General features: G+C 43.6%; 1 protein-coding gene across 1 annotated transcript in view; it reads left to right on the top strand.

Annotated features, from left to right (window-relative positions):
• Window positions 1-16,872, top strand: part of DROSHA (drosha ribonuclease III) — a 552,432-nt gene that overhangs the window by 466,912 nt on the left and 68,648 nt on the right. Inside the window, exons 24-25 of the mRNA XM_030216759.1 lie at window positions 6,230-6,387; window positions 10,457-10,562. Of these exons, the coding sequence (XP_030072619.1) occupies window positions 6,230-6,387; window positions 10,457-10,562 (264 nt within the window). The remainder of the gene's footprint in view (window positions 1-6,229; window positions 6,388-10,456; window positions 10,563-16,872) is intronic.

The raw sequence follows: 16,872 nt of genomic DNA, 5'->3' as shown, positions 1-16,872 counted from the left end.
GCAAGAGGAAATCGTAGGGAGGAAGGGTTATTTAATGTCCATACAAGCTGTGGTTTAATAGAGTGGAAGAGTTGATTTATATTTGATCTGAGTCTTGGTTGTGTTGTATCGTTGGGTTTAGACAATTATGTTGGGTCAATTGGGTATGCCTTTTAGAACAGGTGAGTTTTGAGTGATTTCCGGAATTTTAGGTGGTCGTATGTTGTTTTGATGGCTGTTGGTAATGTGTTCCACAGTTGTGCGCTTATGTAGGAAAAGCTGGATCCATAAGTTGATTTGTATTTGAGTCCTTTGCAACTTGGGTAGTAGAGATTCAGGTATGTTCATGATGATTCTGTTGTGTTCCTGGTTGGTAGGTCTATGAGGTCTGTCATGTATCCTGGGGCATCGCCGTAGATTATTTTATGAACTAAGGTGCATATTTTGAAAGCGATACATTCTTTGATTGGGAGCCAGTGCAGTTGTTCTCAGATGTTGCTAATAGTTGGTTTTCTGCCAGGTACTTGTGACCTGGATTGGTCACTGTTGGAAACAAAATACTGGACTAGCCCAAGATGGCTATTCTTATGTTGTTAGTCCTTTGGGCTCTTCAGAGATCTCCTTTCAAGTCACTCTGGAAGGCCTCCTTGAAAGATCTTATGCTAAAGACCGCATTCTTGGTAGCTGTTGTGATAGCTTTTCAATATCTGTTCTTACCCTTATCAGGATCCAGCTTAAACCTGTACACATGGGAAAGCTTTAAGGAAAAGGCAAAAAGACATGGAAATAAATCTGGAAGAAGTGCTGCATGACCTTGCATCCACACTATAAGTTCTTTGAAGCAAAATTTTTAAATAATCTCAGGACACAGGGTTGGCATTCTTTGCTAAAGTATCTTGTATTGGTACCTTTTGAGAGATTTGTAAATCAGCTTGCACAGCAAGGATAAAATGTGCAGTTGGGTGGCTCACAGCAGTGAGAGAGAGGCGATAGCTTATGTCACTGCTTTTGGGCTTTACTTAGAGGGCCTGTCTGTTCCTTAATGCTTTACACTACAGTGCACTCCATTTAAGTGCAAGTCTGATAAGCGCATGCTCTGTTTAACTGCATGCCATACTTTGGTCCCGTTTTTGGCGGCATCAATTTCTATGGGGACAAACCGATTTAGCACACCACTGATAAGTGCAAGATTCGCTTACAGTGGTGGAAATAAGTATTTGATCCCTTGCTGATTTTGTAAGTTTGCCCACTGACAAAGACATGAGCAGCCCATAATTGAAGGGTAGGTTATTGGTAACAGTGAGAGATAGCACATCACAAATTAAATCCGGAAAATCACATTGTGGAAAGTATATGAATTTATTTGCATTCTGCAGAGGGAAATAAGTATTTGATCCCCCACCAACCAGTAAGAGATCTGGCCCCTACAGACCAGGTAGATGCTCCAAATCAACTCGTTACCTGCATGACAGACAGCTGTCGGCAATGGTCACCTGTATGAAAGACACCTGTCCACAGACTCAGTGAATCAGTCAGACTCTAACCTCTACAAAATGGCCAAGAGCAAGGAGCTGTCTAAGGATGTCAGGGACAAGATCATACACCTGCACAAGGCTGGAATGGGCTACAAAACCATCAGTAAGACGCTGGGCGAGAAGGAGACAACTGTTGGTGCCATAGTAAGAAAATGGAAGAAGTACAAAATGACTGTCAATCGACAAAGATCTGGGGCTCCACGCAAAATCTCACCTCGTGGGGTATCCTTGATCATGAGGAAGGTTAGAAATCAGCCTACAACTACAAGGGGGGAACTTGTCAATGATCTCAAGGCAGCTGGGACCACTGTCACCACGAAAACCATTGGTAACACATTACGACATAACGGATTGCAATCCTGCAGTGCCCGCAAGGTCCCCCTGCTCCGGAAGGCACATGTGACGGCCCGTCTGAAGTTTGCCAGTGAACACCTGGATGATGCCGAGAGTGATTGGGAGAAGGTGCTGTGGTCAGATGAGACAAAAATTGAGCTCTTTGGCATGAACTCAACTCGCCGTGTTTGGAGGAAGAGAAATGCTGCCTATGACCCAAAGAACACCGTCCCCACTGTCAAGCATGGAGGTGGAAATGTTATGTTTTGGGGGTGTTTCTCTGCTAAGGGCACAGGACTACTTCACCGCATCAATGGGAGAATGGATGGGGCCATGTACCGTACAATTCTGAGTGACAACCTCCTTCCCTCCGCCAGGGCCTTAAAAATGGGTCGTGGCTGGGTCTTCCAGCACGACAATGACCCAAAACATACAGCCAAGGCAACAAAGGAGTGGCTCAGGAAGAAGCACATTAGGGTCATGGAGTGGCCTAGCCAGTCACCAGACCTTAATCCCATTGAAAACTTATGGAGGGAGCTGAAGCTGCGAGTTGCCAAGCGACAGCCCAGAACTCTTAATGATTTAGAGATGATCTGCAAAGAGGAGTGGACCAAAATTCCTCCTGACATGTGTGCAAACCTCATCATCAACTACAGAAGACGTCTGACCGCTGTGCTTGCCAACAAGGGTTTTGCCACCAAGTATTAGGTCTTGTTTGCCAGAGGGTTTAAATACTTATTTCCCTCTGCAGAATGCAAATAAATTCATATACTTTCCACAATGTGATTTTCCGGATTTAATTTGTGATGTGCTATCTCTCACTGTTACCAATAACCTACCCTTCAATTATGGGCTGCTCATGTCTTTGTCAGTGGGCAAACTTACAAAATCAGCAAGGGATCAAATACTTATTTCCACCACTGTATATGCATGGTTTAAAACCACTCCTCTGCAGGAAAGACTCCGCATAAGCGCACGCACGGAATATGGAAGCCGATTGGCACGTGACAAAGGGGTGGTAAATTTGAAATCTCGTTGGTTAACTGTCACAGGCAGAATAAGCGAAAGAATGTTGTTAGAGTGTACACTGGAGTCGGAGTCGTCGCACAACTGTAAGACTTTAACACTGGCTGAACAAATAGAAGTTCTTAAAAAATTTGAAAACGAACAAAGTCAAGTATCTATTGCTAAAGAATATGGTGTCAATCCCAGTCAAATTTCACGTATCTTGAATGAGAAAGACCAGCTTCTGGAAGACTGGCAAAACAATACAAATCCACACTAGAAGCGTAAATGGGCGGGGAAAGCTGAGGATGTAGAAGATGCTCTTCTTCGGTGGTTTTCTCAAGTCAGGAGCAGACAGTTTCCTGTCAGTGGTCCACTGCTTATGGAGCAAGCTAATCAGCTAGCTGAAAGTCTTGGACTAACTGAATTCAAAGCCACTGTTGGATGGTTGGAAAGATGGAAGGAGAGGAACAACATAAAATTCAAGAAACAGCATGGTGAAAAACAAGACGCTGATGACTTTGGTGCTGAAAATTGGGTTGTTTCAGTTCTTCCTACCATCTTGAACGAGTTTGCACCTCGTGACATTTTCAATGCTGACGAAAACAGTCTCTACTGGCAAGCGATTCCTGATGGAACACTTGCATTCAAACAAGCCGAAACTACAGGAAGTAAAACGTCGAAGGACTGACTGACAATCCTCCTTTGCTGCAATATGGATGGGAGTGAGAAGTTGGAACCACTCGTCATTGGAAAGAGCAAACAGCCCCGTTGCTTCAAGAATGTTAAGCGACTTCCTGTGTCATACGAGGCTAACACAAATTCATGGATGACTGGGGAAATTTGGAAGCGGTGCTTAAAGAAGTTAGACACTAGAATGCGGGCACAAAAGCGTCAGATTTTGTTGCTTTGTGATAATTGTGCTGCACACAGTGATGATGTCAGGCTGTCTGACATCAAGGTGGTCTTCCTGCCACCAAACACTACCTCTCTAATCCAACCTATGGATCAGGGCATAATAGCCAATTTCAAACAACATTATCGGGCTCTTATGCTATGTTGTCTGAGCGTTATGGATACCAGACTGGCAAGGATAAACGTGCTGTTGAACTGGCTCGTAATCTATCACTGTTGGATTCCCTACATATGCAGAAAGAAGCCTGGAATCATGTTACACAGGCAAACATTGTGAACTGCTACAAGCGGTCAAGCTTTGTTAAGGATGTGGAGAGGGACGAAACAGATGCATCTGTTGCAAATGCGTCAGATGAACAGGCTATTGACATCCCAGCCAGTGTTACTGAAGAGGAGTTTCATCACTGCGTAGCTGTTGATTATGATCTACAAACAGCTGATGACAGCACTGATGTCGAGATATGCGCCTACACGCAGGCAACGGCTGATGATGAAACAGATGATGAAATGAGCAGCGAGGCACATGCTGACGAAATTCAACAACCTCCTGTCACTTTTGCAAGAGCGCTGGAGATTCTCAACATCGTGCGGGCCTATCTGGAGGCCACTGGATGTCAGTGCTATGACAGTTTTTACCGCCTGTCAGACATTGTCTATGGAACTCACAGACACAAGGGTGTACAGAGGCCTATGACTGATTACTCAAGTAAGCCTAACGTCAGTTAACGGAGACTGTATACTGTACGTATAATAAACAGTACTGTACATATGTTTATCAGATGTCAAGCTTCTTTGGGTCACAATGGTTAAGTGCACGCTCTGGTTAACTGCATGTATTTCTTTGGTCCCAGACCCTTGCACTTAAGTGGATTGCACTGTATTTCCATATATGCATTTGTGCTGCAGGTAATTTAGCAGAGTTTGAAGATGTGCTCTCAGGGAACTTATAGGCTATATTATCTACAGGATTTCTAATTTAGAGGGAAAGTTACTAAGCTGAAGCAAAATCTAGCATGCCAGTCACTAACCAGTGGTTTCTCACTACACCTAGTTAATGATTGAAACAGTAAATTCTTTCTGTGTTGCTGCAGCTGGTAACATAGCATTTTCTGCTCTGCTCGTGCAACATACAAGATATTGGGCCCCAAGTCAGACAGGCTATCTCTTTAAGAGCAGGATAAAATAGCCCACGATCCTCCAAATGTCCTCCCCACACCCCCTCCCCCGCAGCAAGATCCCACTCCTCCGTATCTCTCCAGCATTTACCAGTAGTTTCTCAGGTGGCTTGTGGGGGGGAGGGGAGCGGGAGTGATCCTCATTGCAAAATGATGACGAGAGTTCCCAACGGAAGTGTTGGACTGCTACTGCTAAGTGATCAAGCTGCCAGATAAGAGAGCACTCCCTTATTTGGCAGCATGAACCCCAACTGAAACTACTCTAGAGGGCTTTGACTACCATTTTGAATTGAGTGCTGCTGGGGCAGGAGTGACCAGGGGTTGCTTATGCCCTATCCTTCCCAGTATCCACCAAAGAGATCCCCACTAGATGCTGGGGGGGGGGGGGGGGGGGTAAGGGAAATGGTGGGAGATTTGGATCAGGGGATAGGGGACTTGATGATCAGGCAGTGGTCCCTGTAAGTTACTCTCTAGGAGAATCAGGGTGTATTTAACAGCCCTGTGCTTCTGGGGAGGAATGATAGTATTATTTTTCCACAAATAATGTAATTTGCAGGGTTAAACATGAGCTAAAATATTCATTTTTCATAATGATGAGCTGCATTGCATGCATTTCTGTGCTTTGCGTCTCATTATTACCATGTGTGTTGCACTAAAAACCATTATTAAGGGCAATAGCACACATCTTGTCATTTCACTCTCATTGGTTGGCAAGTAACATATATAATGCTCTTATTGCACATTAGTAACTTTCTCCCTAGTCTTCAGCTGTGTGGGGAAGATTGTAACTGCTCTCTAGCAGCAGCTTTTTGGTCCTTCTTAGTTAAAACACAAAAGTGTAGGCTTTAAGAGTTGTATATTACCTTTTGAAAATGTAATTTTTTTCTGTCCTATCATCTAAGTAAGTTGGACTCTCTCCCCCCCCCCCTAACTTTTTTGGGGTGGAGAAGGGCTGAGGACCAAGGAAGCCAGGTTCAAATCCTTCATCAGCTCCTTGTGATCTTGGGAAAGTCACTTAATCCTCCACTGCCTTAGGTACAAACTTAAATTGTAGCTCTCCAGGGGAGAGTGAACCACCGAGAAAGGCATGAACTAAATCTAAATCCAAATACTTGAGTCTGTGACCAAATGAAAATGTAACAGATTGGTTCTAAGACAGATATGTATAACCATGTCCTTGCCATGCATGCTGTGCAAAAATCAGTTATAGGAAGATAAAGTTTGCTGTCTTTTATATTCTCAGTTCCAGTTTTCTTTCTCATTACTGCATTATCTGTTTTGATCTAGCAACAGGAATCTAACACAGACAGGCAGCTCATTGCTACATCTCCAGTTCTTCAGAAATTGACAGTGTTTGAAGATGCTATTGGGGTCTCTTTTACACATATTCGACTTCTGGCCCGGGCATTTACACTGAGAACTGTAGGATTCAACCACCTGACCCTGTGAGTATATATGGCACATATATCTTGAATGTGTGTTGTGGGAGGAAGAAACAGGGGAAAGAACTGTGACATATTTATGCTGTGTAAAGAAAACATTCCACTGGTCTGTGGTGAAAGGAAAACGCAGTGTAAAACATCAGATTTACTTCCCGAGCCTGTACGTCTAGCCACGTCTTTGACCGTTTTCAAATCCAGGCTAAAAGCCCACCTCTTTTACGCTGCTTTTGACTCCTAACCACTACTCACTTGCCCTGTACCCTTTTATCCCCACCTATTTAATTCCCTTGCCTCTTAATTGTTCTGTCTGTTTGTCTGTCCTATTTAGATTGTGAGGTCTTTGAGCAGGGACTGTCTTTCATGTATGGTGTACAGCACTGCATATGCCTTGTAGCGCTATAGAAGTGATAAGTAGTAGTGTTATTGAGCGTTTATAATCCTATCCATAGAGGATCTATAAAGTGTGGGCCTGATCCCTGCTCTCCTGAGCCATTGGAAAGTGTGGAGTTTTCTGTGACGGGTTTTTATACTGATGGCCTGCTGGAGGTAATTGCAAAGAGGACAGTCAAAGACATGTGTGACCTAAGTTGTGCATGGAGAGCTTTAACAAAAGATGCACAGTCTAGGAGAGTGTTTCTCAAGCCGTTCCTGGTTTTCAGGCTTTCCCCAGTGAAAATGTGTGGAGACGAGTTAATGGAGAGCCTGGTGACGAAGCAACTTAATGATTACCTTGACAAGTTTTCTATTCTTCACGAATCCCAATCTGGCTTCCGAGCCCTTCACAGCACAGAAACTGTGCTCATCACACTGCTTAACTTTCGGCAGGAAATAGCGGTAGGCAAAAGTATATTGTTACTACAGTTTGACATGTGGAGCACTTTTGACATGGTCAACCACAACATTCAACTCAACCTCCTCGATACCATAAGGATCTGTGGAAATGTTCATAGCTGGATTAAGGGCTTCCTGTCGTCAAGATCTTACCAAGTAACCACCAACTCAGATTTATCACCTCTGTGGAAATCAACTTGTGGAGTTCTGAAGGCTCTCCTCTATCGCCCACACTCTTCAATATAATGATGATTCCATTGGCCAAGACCTTAAGTAAGTTAGGACTTAACCCGTTTATTTATGCGGATGATGTTACAATTTTTATTCCCTTCAGGTATGATTTGTCCGAGATCTCTAATGAAATCAATCATGGTCTACACACGATGCACTTTTGGGCATCTTCTTTCAAACTAAAACTAAAGGGAGGGTCCAAGAAAGCAAAAGGGCAGACGGTCTGCAAACTCCAAGACCGAACATCAACAAAGCAGATCGTTATGAAAAAATGTAATTTATTAATAGATATTAAAAATTATATACAGTACAGCCCGACACTGGCCGTGTTTCGCCCAGCAGGGCTGCTTCAGGGGCTATAAAACAGATAAAATGACGTTTTAAAACACAATGCAGATATGACAAAAAATAGTAATTATTATACTCACGTTATATATGTATTTGTATATTGCATTTCAGATACCTACACAATGATTCTCTACTGTCAAAATATGGTAGTTTTGATGAAACCAACTAGAAAATATCAAAAAATGAATGACAAACTTGAGATTGAATCAATAACAAAAATAGTTAAAAAAAAAAAAGAAGAAATAAATTTAAAAAAAATAGTAAAAGAAACTGAATATCCAATGAACTCACATGTACTGAAGACCGCAGTCGTGAATCTTCTAGTATATATATTGAAAAAAAACAGCTCAACCGAATAAACCAGAAAAATGTGCTGACCTAAATATAAGCATATTGTTTCAAAGACGTGTAGGTGGGTGTCTTGTTTTGCTTAAAATTAGAATTTGGACATATTATTATGTTTGATCATTTATAGTTGATACAAACAGCAGTTCTCTCTATATGTATATGTATATATTTTTGATTGCTTTTCATTATCTTTTTAATTATTTTTAATTATTTATTATATATGTGTGACATAATTGTGGAGTGGTTTCTTATTTATGATAAGTTAATTACACCTTTTTAGTTATTTATTATATGTGTGAGATATATTTGTGTTATATTTATTTAATGCAAATGTACATCAGTATTATATATTTATAATCATTTATATGTGTGGGATATTTGTGTTACATTTATTTTGTTACATTTACTTTAGGTATTTGATATGCAATATACAAATACATATATATGTAATGTGAGTATAATAATTACTATTTTTTGTCATATCTGCATTGTGTTTTAAAACGTCATTTTATCTGTTTTGTAGCCCCTGAAGCAGCCCTGCTGGGCGAAACATGGCCAGTGTCGGGCTATACTGTATATAATTTTTAATATCTATTAATAAATTACATTTTTTCATAACGATCTGCTTTGTTGATTTTCCATTCCAAACTAAAACTAAATGCTGAAAAAACGCATTGTCTTGTTCTATCATCTCAACACAACAAGAATAGACGTTCAACCTTAAACACCTCCACCCTTAACCTTCCTATCTTACAGAGCCTAAAAATATTGGGAGTCACCCTTGATCGCAACCTTACACTAGAAAGCCAAATAAACTCCACTACAAAGAAGATGTTCTTCTCGCTGTGGAAACTAAAACAGATTAAACCTTTTTTCCCGAGAGAGGTATTTTGTCATCTAATACAGTCTATCGTTTTATGTCACTTGGATTATTGTAACGGAGTATACGCAGGATGTAAAGAGCAACTTATTAAGAAACTGCAGACCACCCAAAACACAGCGGCAAGATTAATTTATGGAAAAAACAAATTTGAAAGTGCAAAACCGCTCCAAAAGAAATTGCATTGGCTTCCTGTCGAGGATCGAATCACTTTTTTTTTTGTTACATTTGTACCCCGCACTTTCCCACTCATGGCAGGCTCAATGCGGCTTACATGGGGCAATGGAGGATTAAGTGACTTGCCCAGAGTCACAGGGAGCTGCCTGTGCCTGAAGTGGGAATCGAACTCAGTTCCTCAGTTCCCCAGGACCAAAGTCCACCACCCTAATCACTAGGCCACTCCTCCACTTTTGAAATCTGCTCCCTAGTACATAAAATTATCTATGGTGAAGACCCTGATTACATGATTAACCTAATCAGCCTGCCACCCAGGAATGCATTAAGACTATCCCGTTCATACCTTAACCTTCATTATCCAACCTGCAATGGGCTAAAGTATAAATCCACATGTGCTTCATCCTTCTCCTTCATCAGCTCACAATTATGGAACTCCTTACCAAAAGCTATAAAAACAATTCACAATCATCTACATTTCAGGAAATCTCTTAAGACTTTGTTATTTGGAAAAGCCTACCCCAAAGACTCAGCATGTGTCTCCACCTCTTGATTCACAACAATATAATGACAATTTTGGACTCATCCACCCTTCCCTTCTCTCCCCTGGTTTCCTGTTCCTTTCTCTCTTTCCCCATCCTCTCCTTTATTTCTTATGCAGGTTTAATGATGTATTAGCTTAATTTACTGTATTGGTGGCCACCTTTGCGTTGCAATGTAAGCCACATTGGGCCTGACACAGTTGGGAAAATGTGGGGTATAAATAAAATAATAAATAAATGAGAGACATTTTCATTGAATGGGTTTGTTTTTGTGTGTATTGCATGAGAGCTAACATTTTTTCATAACTATACCTACCAGCTTCCTAGCATTAGGGCCCAGAGATCTGGGTTTTCTTGTGTTATCCATGTATTGGAAAACTTTTCAGATACAGAAGCACATTTATGCACCCGCCAGTAACACACAGCAGCTCCTGCTTCTGGGGGTTTGGCACATATTTTAATGTATGCTTGAATCTCCCATTTGCTTTGCCCAATGGTCAGAATTCAGTTGGGCTTACAATTTGTTCTTTTTATACACCATCCAGTTTCAATCTTCCTTCTCCCTTCTAACTCAGTTAACTCCAAAAATCCTTATTTAAAGGCATGTTTGAAAGTGAACTGTCTTCCCTGTAAGTTGCTCTTTATTTCTAGTTGTGTTTTCTGTTTGCTTATTGATATATTTTTTTCTTTCTCTCCCTCTTGGTGTTTGGTTTGTCAGAGGTCACAATCAGCGGATGGAATTCCTGGGTGACTCCATTATGCAGTTGGTTGCCACACAGTACTTATTCATACACTTCCCTGATCATCACGAGGGGCACTTGACGGTGAGACCTTCATAAATCATTCTCTAGGAAGGTAGCCATAGGGCAAAAAGCAAAAGCATGAAGAGGATTGGGGGGGACTGATGATGGAGGGAGGGAAGAAAGGAGCATTTAGTGAATTTATTCTGGATTTGATTAATAATGGGAGCCTCTGGCCACCGCCTCTACTCCTTAGAGAAGATTGGGTTGGCTTTAAGTATGGAAGTGTTGCGCATGGAGAGAATAGTGATTTATGAGCCTGATGTAATAATGATTTTGGTTTTCTTAGGTAGGGCAGATCGATAGTGTACTCACAGAGATGAGCCAGGAACTCTGAGAAACTGACACCAATCTGTGTCTAACACAGATAGAGCTGGTGGTAAACAGATTTCACTTATCTGTATCAGTTGACTGAGATGGCAGTGCTCCTCTGCTGGGCAGATATCCTTGTTGCTTTCAGTACTGGTATCACTGGTACTTTTGGAGGCAGTTGGTAAGATGTCAATATTTTGTTGTAGCACCTCAAAATATACATTCACATTTATATGTGTATGTGTGTGCATGTATGTAAACTTCCCTGTTACTCTGGGAGGCCTGCGGGCATCACAACTGCCTGCAGCATTATGTTAAGACTTTATATCACCTGTGCTGCAAAACGTAGCTTTTTATTGTAGCCTACAGTATGTTATAAGTCTTTTTTTATTTTCTATTATTTTTTTGGTGGAAAAACTAGATATTCTCCGAGGACAAGCAGGCTGCTTGTTCTCACATCTGGGAATCTAGAGGATGCAATCCGCCTGCCCACCAGTTCCGCAATTCACTCCACTGGTGGACAATTCAGTCCAATTTGACGTTGGGACGTCCTTTCCAAATTCCTCAGCCTCAAAAAGTGCTGACGATGGATGCATCTCTCCTAGGGTGGGGAGCCCATGTCGACGGGCTTCACGCTCAAGGACTGTGGTCCCTCCAGGAATCAGGTCTGCAGATCAACCTCCTGGAGTTGAGAGCGGTCTGGAACGTGCTCAAGGCTTTCAGAGATTGGCTGTTCTTTCAAGTTATCCAAATTCGGACAGACAATTGGGTTGCGATGTATTACATCACCAAGCAGGGGGCACCGGATCTCGCCCTTTGTGTCAGGAAGCCGTCGGGATGTGGCGCTGGGCTCGCCGGTACGGCATGCTTCTCCAGGCCACATACCTGGCTGGCGTAAACAACAGTCTGGCTGACAGGTTGAGCAGACTTATGCAACCGCATTAGTGGTCGCTCAAGTCGAGTGTGGTACGCAAGATCTTCTGAGAGTGGGGCACCCCCTCGGTGGATCTTTTCGCCATGCAGACCAACCACAAGCTGCCTCAATTCTGTTCCAGGCTACAGGCCCACAACAGGCTAGCGTCGGACGCCTTCCTCCTACATTGGGGGGCTGGCCTTCTGTATGCGTATCCTCCCAAACCTTTGGTGGGGAAGACTTTGCAGAAACTCAAGCAAGACCGCGGCACCATGATTCTGATTGCGCCCTTTTGGCCCCATCAGATCTGGTTCCCTCTTCTTCTGGAGTTGTCTTCCGAAGAACCGTGGAGATTGGAGTGTTTTCCAACCCTCATCACTCTGAACAAGGGGGCGCTTCTGCATCCCAACCTCCAGTCTCTGGCCTTCACAGCCTAGATGTTGAGGGCGTAGATTTCGCTGCCTTGGGTCTTTCTGAGGGTGTCTCCCGAGTCTTGCTTGCTTCCAGGAAAGATTCCACTAAGAAGAGTTACTTTTTCAAGTGGAGAAGGTTTGCCGTCTGGTGTGACAGCAAGGCCTTAGATCCTCGCTCTTGTCCTACACAGACCCTGCTTGAATACCTTCTACACTTATCGGAGTCTGGTCTCAAAACCAACTCAATAAGGAACCATCTTAGTGCACTTATTGCTTACCTCTGTATAGAGGGTAAGCCTATCTCTGGACAGCCTTTAGTCGTTCGATTCATGAGAGGTTTGCTTTTGTCAAAGCCCCCTGTCAAGCCTCCTACAGTGTCATGGGATCTCAACGTTGTCCTCACCCAGCTGATGAAAGCTCCTTTTGAGCCACTGGATTCTTGCCATCTGAAGTACTTGACCTGGAAGGTCATGTTCTTGGTGGCAATTACTTCAGCTCGTAGGGTCAGTGAGCTTCAAGCCTTGGTAGCCCATGCTCTGTATACCAAATTCCATCATAACAGAGTAGTCCTCCGCACTCACCCTAAGTTCCTGCCAAAGGTGGTGTCGGAGTTCTATCTGAACCAGTCAATTGTCTTGCCAACATTCTTTCCCCGTCCGCATACCCGCCCTGCTGAACATCAGTTGCACACATTGGACTGCAAGAGAGCATTGGCCTTCTACCTGGAGCGGACAAGCCCCCACAGACAGTCCGCCCAAATGTTTGTTTCTTTTGACCCCAATAGGAAGGGGGTTGCTGTCGGGAAACGCAGCATCTCCAATTGGCTAGCAGATTGCATTTCCTTCACTTATGCCCAGGCTGGGCTGACTCTTGAGGGTCATGTCACGGCTCATAGTGTTAGAGCCATGGCAGCGTCAGTGGCCCATTTGAAGTCAGCCACTATTGAAGAGATTTGCAAGGCTGCGACATGGTCATCAGTCCACACATTCACATCTCATTACTGCCTCCAGCAGGATACCCGACGCAACAGTCGGTTTGGGCAGTTGGTGCTGCAGAATCTGTTTGGGGTTTAGAATCCAACTCCACCCCCCTAGGCCCAGTTGTATTCTGTTCAGGCTGCACTCTCAGTTAGTTGTTCTTCGTAGGTCAATTTTTGTTATGTTCTCGCTGTTGAGAGGCCCAATTAACCCTCTTTGTTGTTTTGAGTGAGCCTGGGAGCTAGGGATACCCCAGATGTGAGAGCAAGCAGCCTGCTTGTCCTCGGAGAAAGCGAAAGATACATACCTGTAGCAGGTATTCTCCGAGGACAGCAGGCTGATTGTTCTCACCAACCCTCCCTCCTCCCCTTTGGAGTTGTTATTTTCTTATTTCTTTGCTTTTTCATTTAACTGAGCGGGAGCGGTCGCACACGGGCAGGAAGACGGCCGCGCAAGTAGGAGCAAGCAGCTGAAAAAAAAAGTACATCTGTACAAATACCAAGGGGGATACAATGAAATTACATGGAAATATTTATTTTACTCAAAGAATAATTAAGCTGTGGAACTTGTTGCCGGAGGATGTGATAACAATGGTTAACATATCTGGGTTTACAAAAGGTTTGGGCATGTTCCTGGAGTTAAAGTCCATAGCCTGTTATTGAGATTGACATGGGGGGACGCCACTGCTTGCCCCAGGAATGGTAGCATGGAATGTTGCTACCAATTGGGTTTCTGCCAAGTGCTTGTGACCTGGATTGGCCACTGTTGCAAACAGGATACTGGGCTAGATGCACCATTGGTTTAACCCAGTATGGCTATTCTTATATTCACACTCTGGGACTATAGGTGGCAATGAGCCCGGGTTCTGACTCTCCAAGAGGAGGTAATGAAGCAGGAAAAGCATAGGAAAGGAGACTAAGAGAAGGAGGCTACAGGGAAGGTTGGGAGATAGAGAGTTCCTGAGAAGAGAACTATGAGGAAGGTGGTGGAGAGGGGGGAAGGTCAGATGCTACAAGAAGGGGAGGAGGAAACTAGTTCAGCCAAGGGCAGTCTTGCCTCACCAATTTGCTTCATTTGATTGAAGGTGTGAATAAACATGTGGATAATGCTTTTCACAAAGTTCTTCATGAGAGGCTCCTGAGAAAATTAAAGAGTCATGGGATAGGAGGGAAGGTTCTGGTGTGGATTTTGAATTGGTTATTGGACAGAAAACAGAGGGTAGGTTTAAATGGTCATTTCTCTCAATGGAGGAGGGTGAACAGTGGAATGCCGGAGGGATCAGTACTGGGACCGATGCTATTTAATATATTTATAAATGATATGGAAATCAGGATGATGAGTGAGGTGATTAAATTTGCAGATGACATAAAACTATTCAAGGTTGTTAAAACACATGCAAACTGTGAAATATTGCAGGAAGACCTTAGCAGATGAAATTTAATATGGACGGATGCAAGGTGATGCACACTGAAAAGAATAATCCGAATCATAGGGCCCACCTTGGGGGTCAGCACTCAAGAAAAAGATCTGTGTGTCGTTATAGATAATACACTGAAATCCTTTGCTCAGTGTGCAGGGGCAGCCAAAAAAGCAAACAGGATGTTAGGAATTATAGGAAGGACCGAAAATACTATAATGCCTCTGAATCGCTCCATGGTGTGACAGCATTTTAAGTATTGTGTTCAGTTCTGGTCGCTGTATCTCAAGAAAGATATAGCGGAATTAGAAAAGGTTCAAAGAAGAGCGACCAAAATGATAAAGGGGATGGAACTCGTCTCATATAAGGAAAGGCTAAAGAGGTTAGGGCTCTTCAGCTTGGAAAAGAGGCGGATGAGGGGAGATTTGTTTTAGGTCTATAAAATCCTGAGTGGTGTAGAACAAGTAAAAGTAAATCGAGTTTTTACTCATTCCAAAAGTACAGAGACTAGGGAACACTCAAGGAAGTTACTTGGAAATAGGAGGAAATTTTAAAACAAATAGGAGGAAATATCTTTCACTCAACGAATAGTTAAGTTCTGGAACTCTTTGCCGGAGGATGTAGTTAACAGTGGTTAGCGTATCTGGGTTTTAAAATGGTTTGGAAAAGTTCCTGGAGGAAAAGTCCAAAGTTTGCTATTGAGACAGACATGGGGAAGCAATTGCTTGCCCCAGGATTGGTAACATGGAATGTTGCTACTAATTGGGTTTCTGCCAGGTACTTGTAACCTGGATTGGCCACTGTTTTGAGCAGGATTCTATTCTAGATGGACCATTGGTCTGACCCAGTATGGCTACTCTCAGTGGTGTGCTGGAGACGACTCGCAAGAGCCGGTTGTTAAATTTTTTAGCATCTTGCGAGCCGGTTCTGACAGGGCGAGCTGGCTTGCTTTTCCTCCCCTCCCCCCCCCCCCCCCCCCCCCCCCGAGCTGCAGGGTCACAGACTCCCAGCACATACCTGAAGGCAGCCTCCCTGGTGGCCTAGTGGATTTTTGGGGGCAGGAAAGATCCCCAGTCTTTCCTGCCCGCTGCCGGCGCTGACCCTCCTGCAGTCGCATTGCTCTTTAAAAATGGCTATTGAGACTTCCAGAAGTCTTGCGAGGCCGCCCTTGTAAGTGCTGGCAGTGGGCAGGAGAGACAGGGGATCTTTCCTGTCCCGAAGAATCCACGGTGGCTGCCTTCAGGTATGTGCTGGGAGTGGGACCCTGCGGCTCGGGGGAGCGGGGAGGTCAGAGGAGGTCTGGACCAGGTGGGTTGGGTGAGGTGGGGTGGGGTGGGGACTGTGGGGAGGATGCTGTTTAAAAAAAAAAGTTACATTTTCAAACGTGCTGGCTTGTGCATACAGATGTTCACAGGGAAAGTATAATAAGGGACTAACTTTTCATAGGTAGAGTAGTAATTTGTTATAAATCATAATTGTGTGTCATTTGGAGGGGCTGGTTAATATAGGGATACCCTAGCCTGTTGGTGCAGAGATTTTTTTTTTTTCTCCTGGTAAAGGGCTTCTGAAACAGACATCATGTTATGAGAATCAGGTGCTCAACATTCAAAGTTTATTTACTTATTTGTGGCATTTTATTCCACATTAAACATGAATTAGATTGGAACCTAGGAGCATTTACATTTTTTTTTCCTGGAGGGAGTAATGCATTCCTTCCTCCACCCCCCCCCCCCCCCGGCTCTCTCTCTGGGTATAGCCAGCTCTGTAATTTTTTTTTTTTTTTGGGGGGGGGGGGGGGGGCGCAGAGGTGGACCGAGGAGAGAGCCTGTTGGTAAAAATGTACCAGCATACCACTGGCTACTCTTATGTAGTAGAGGTCTCTCTACTCTGGTGCGGTCAGTAATGTTTTCACCCTGGCCAGTGGTGTTAATCTAGATGGTAGATGTTGCTGTCCAGGTAATTGCTCAAGACATTGGCCTGCATGTATCTGTGTGCCTACCTGTGCAGTAAAATGCTGTTCTATATAATCATGTCCCTTATGAATTTACCCCCTAAATGCTGATGCAGTAGTATGTGCATGGTCAGTTGAGTTTCTTCTGGGATATTTTTTGGGGGGTGAGGTGTGTTAATCTCAGAGTTTCTTGTTTCTGACCAACTAAGTTTCTTTGACTAAGGAAAAAGCCATAGTTGGCCATTCAGGTACCTCAGTGCCGTATGCTGCATCTGGTCACCCAGATTCCATTATAGAATACTAACTTAAGTTGACATTGGGGTGCCCAATTATGCCATGTCGATAGCAGCC

Source organism: Microcaecilia unicolor, chromosome 1 (genome assembly GCF_901765095.1).
Source record: "Microcaecilia unicolor chromosome 1, aMicUni1.1, whole genome shotgun sequence".
Taxonomy (NCBI): domain Eukaryota; kingdom Metazoa; phylum Chordata; class Amphibia; order Gymnophiona; family Siphonopidae; genus Microcaecilia; species Microcaecilia unicolor.
This window is presented reverse-complemented; position numbering and strand designations above follow the sequence as displayed.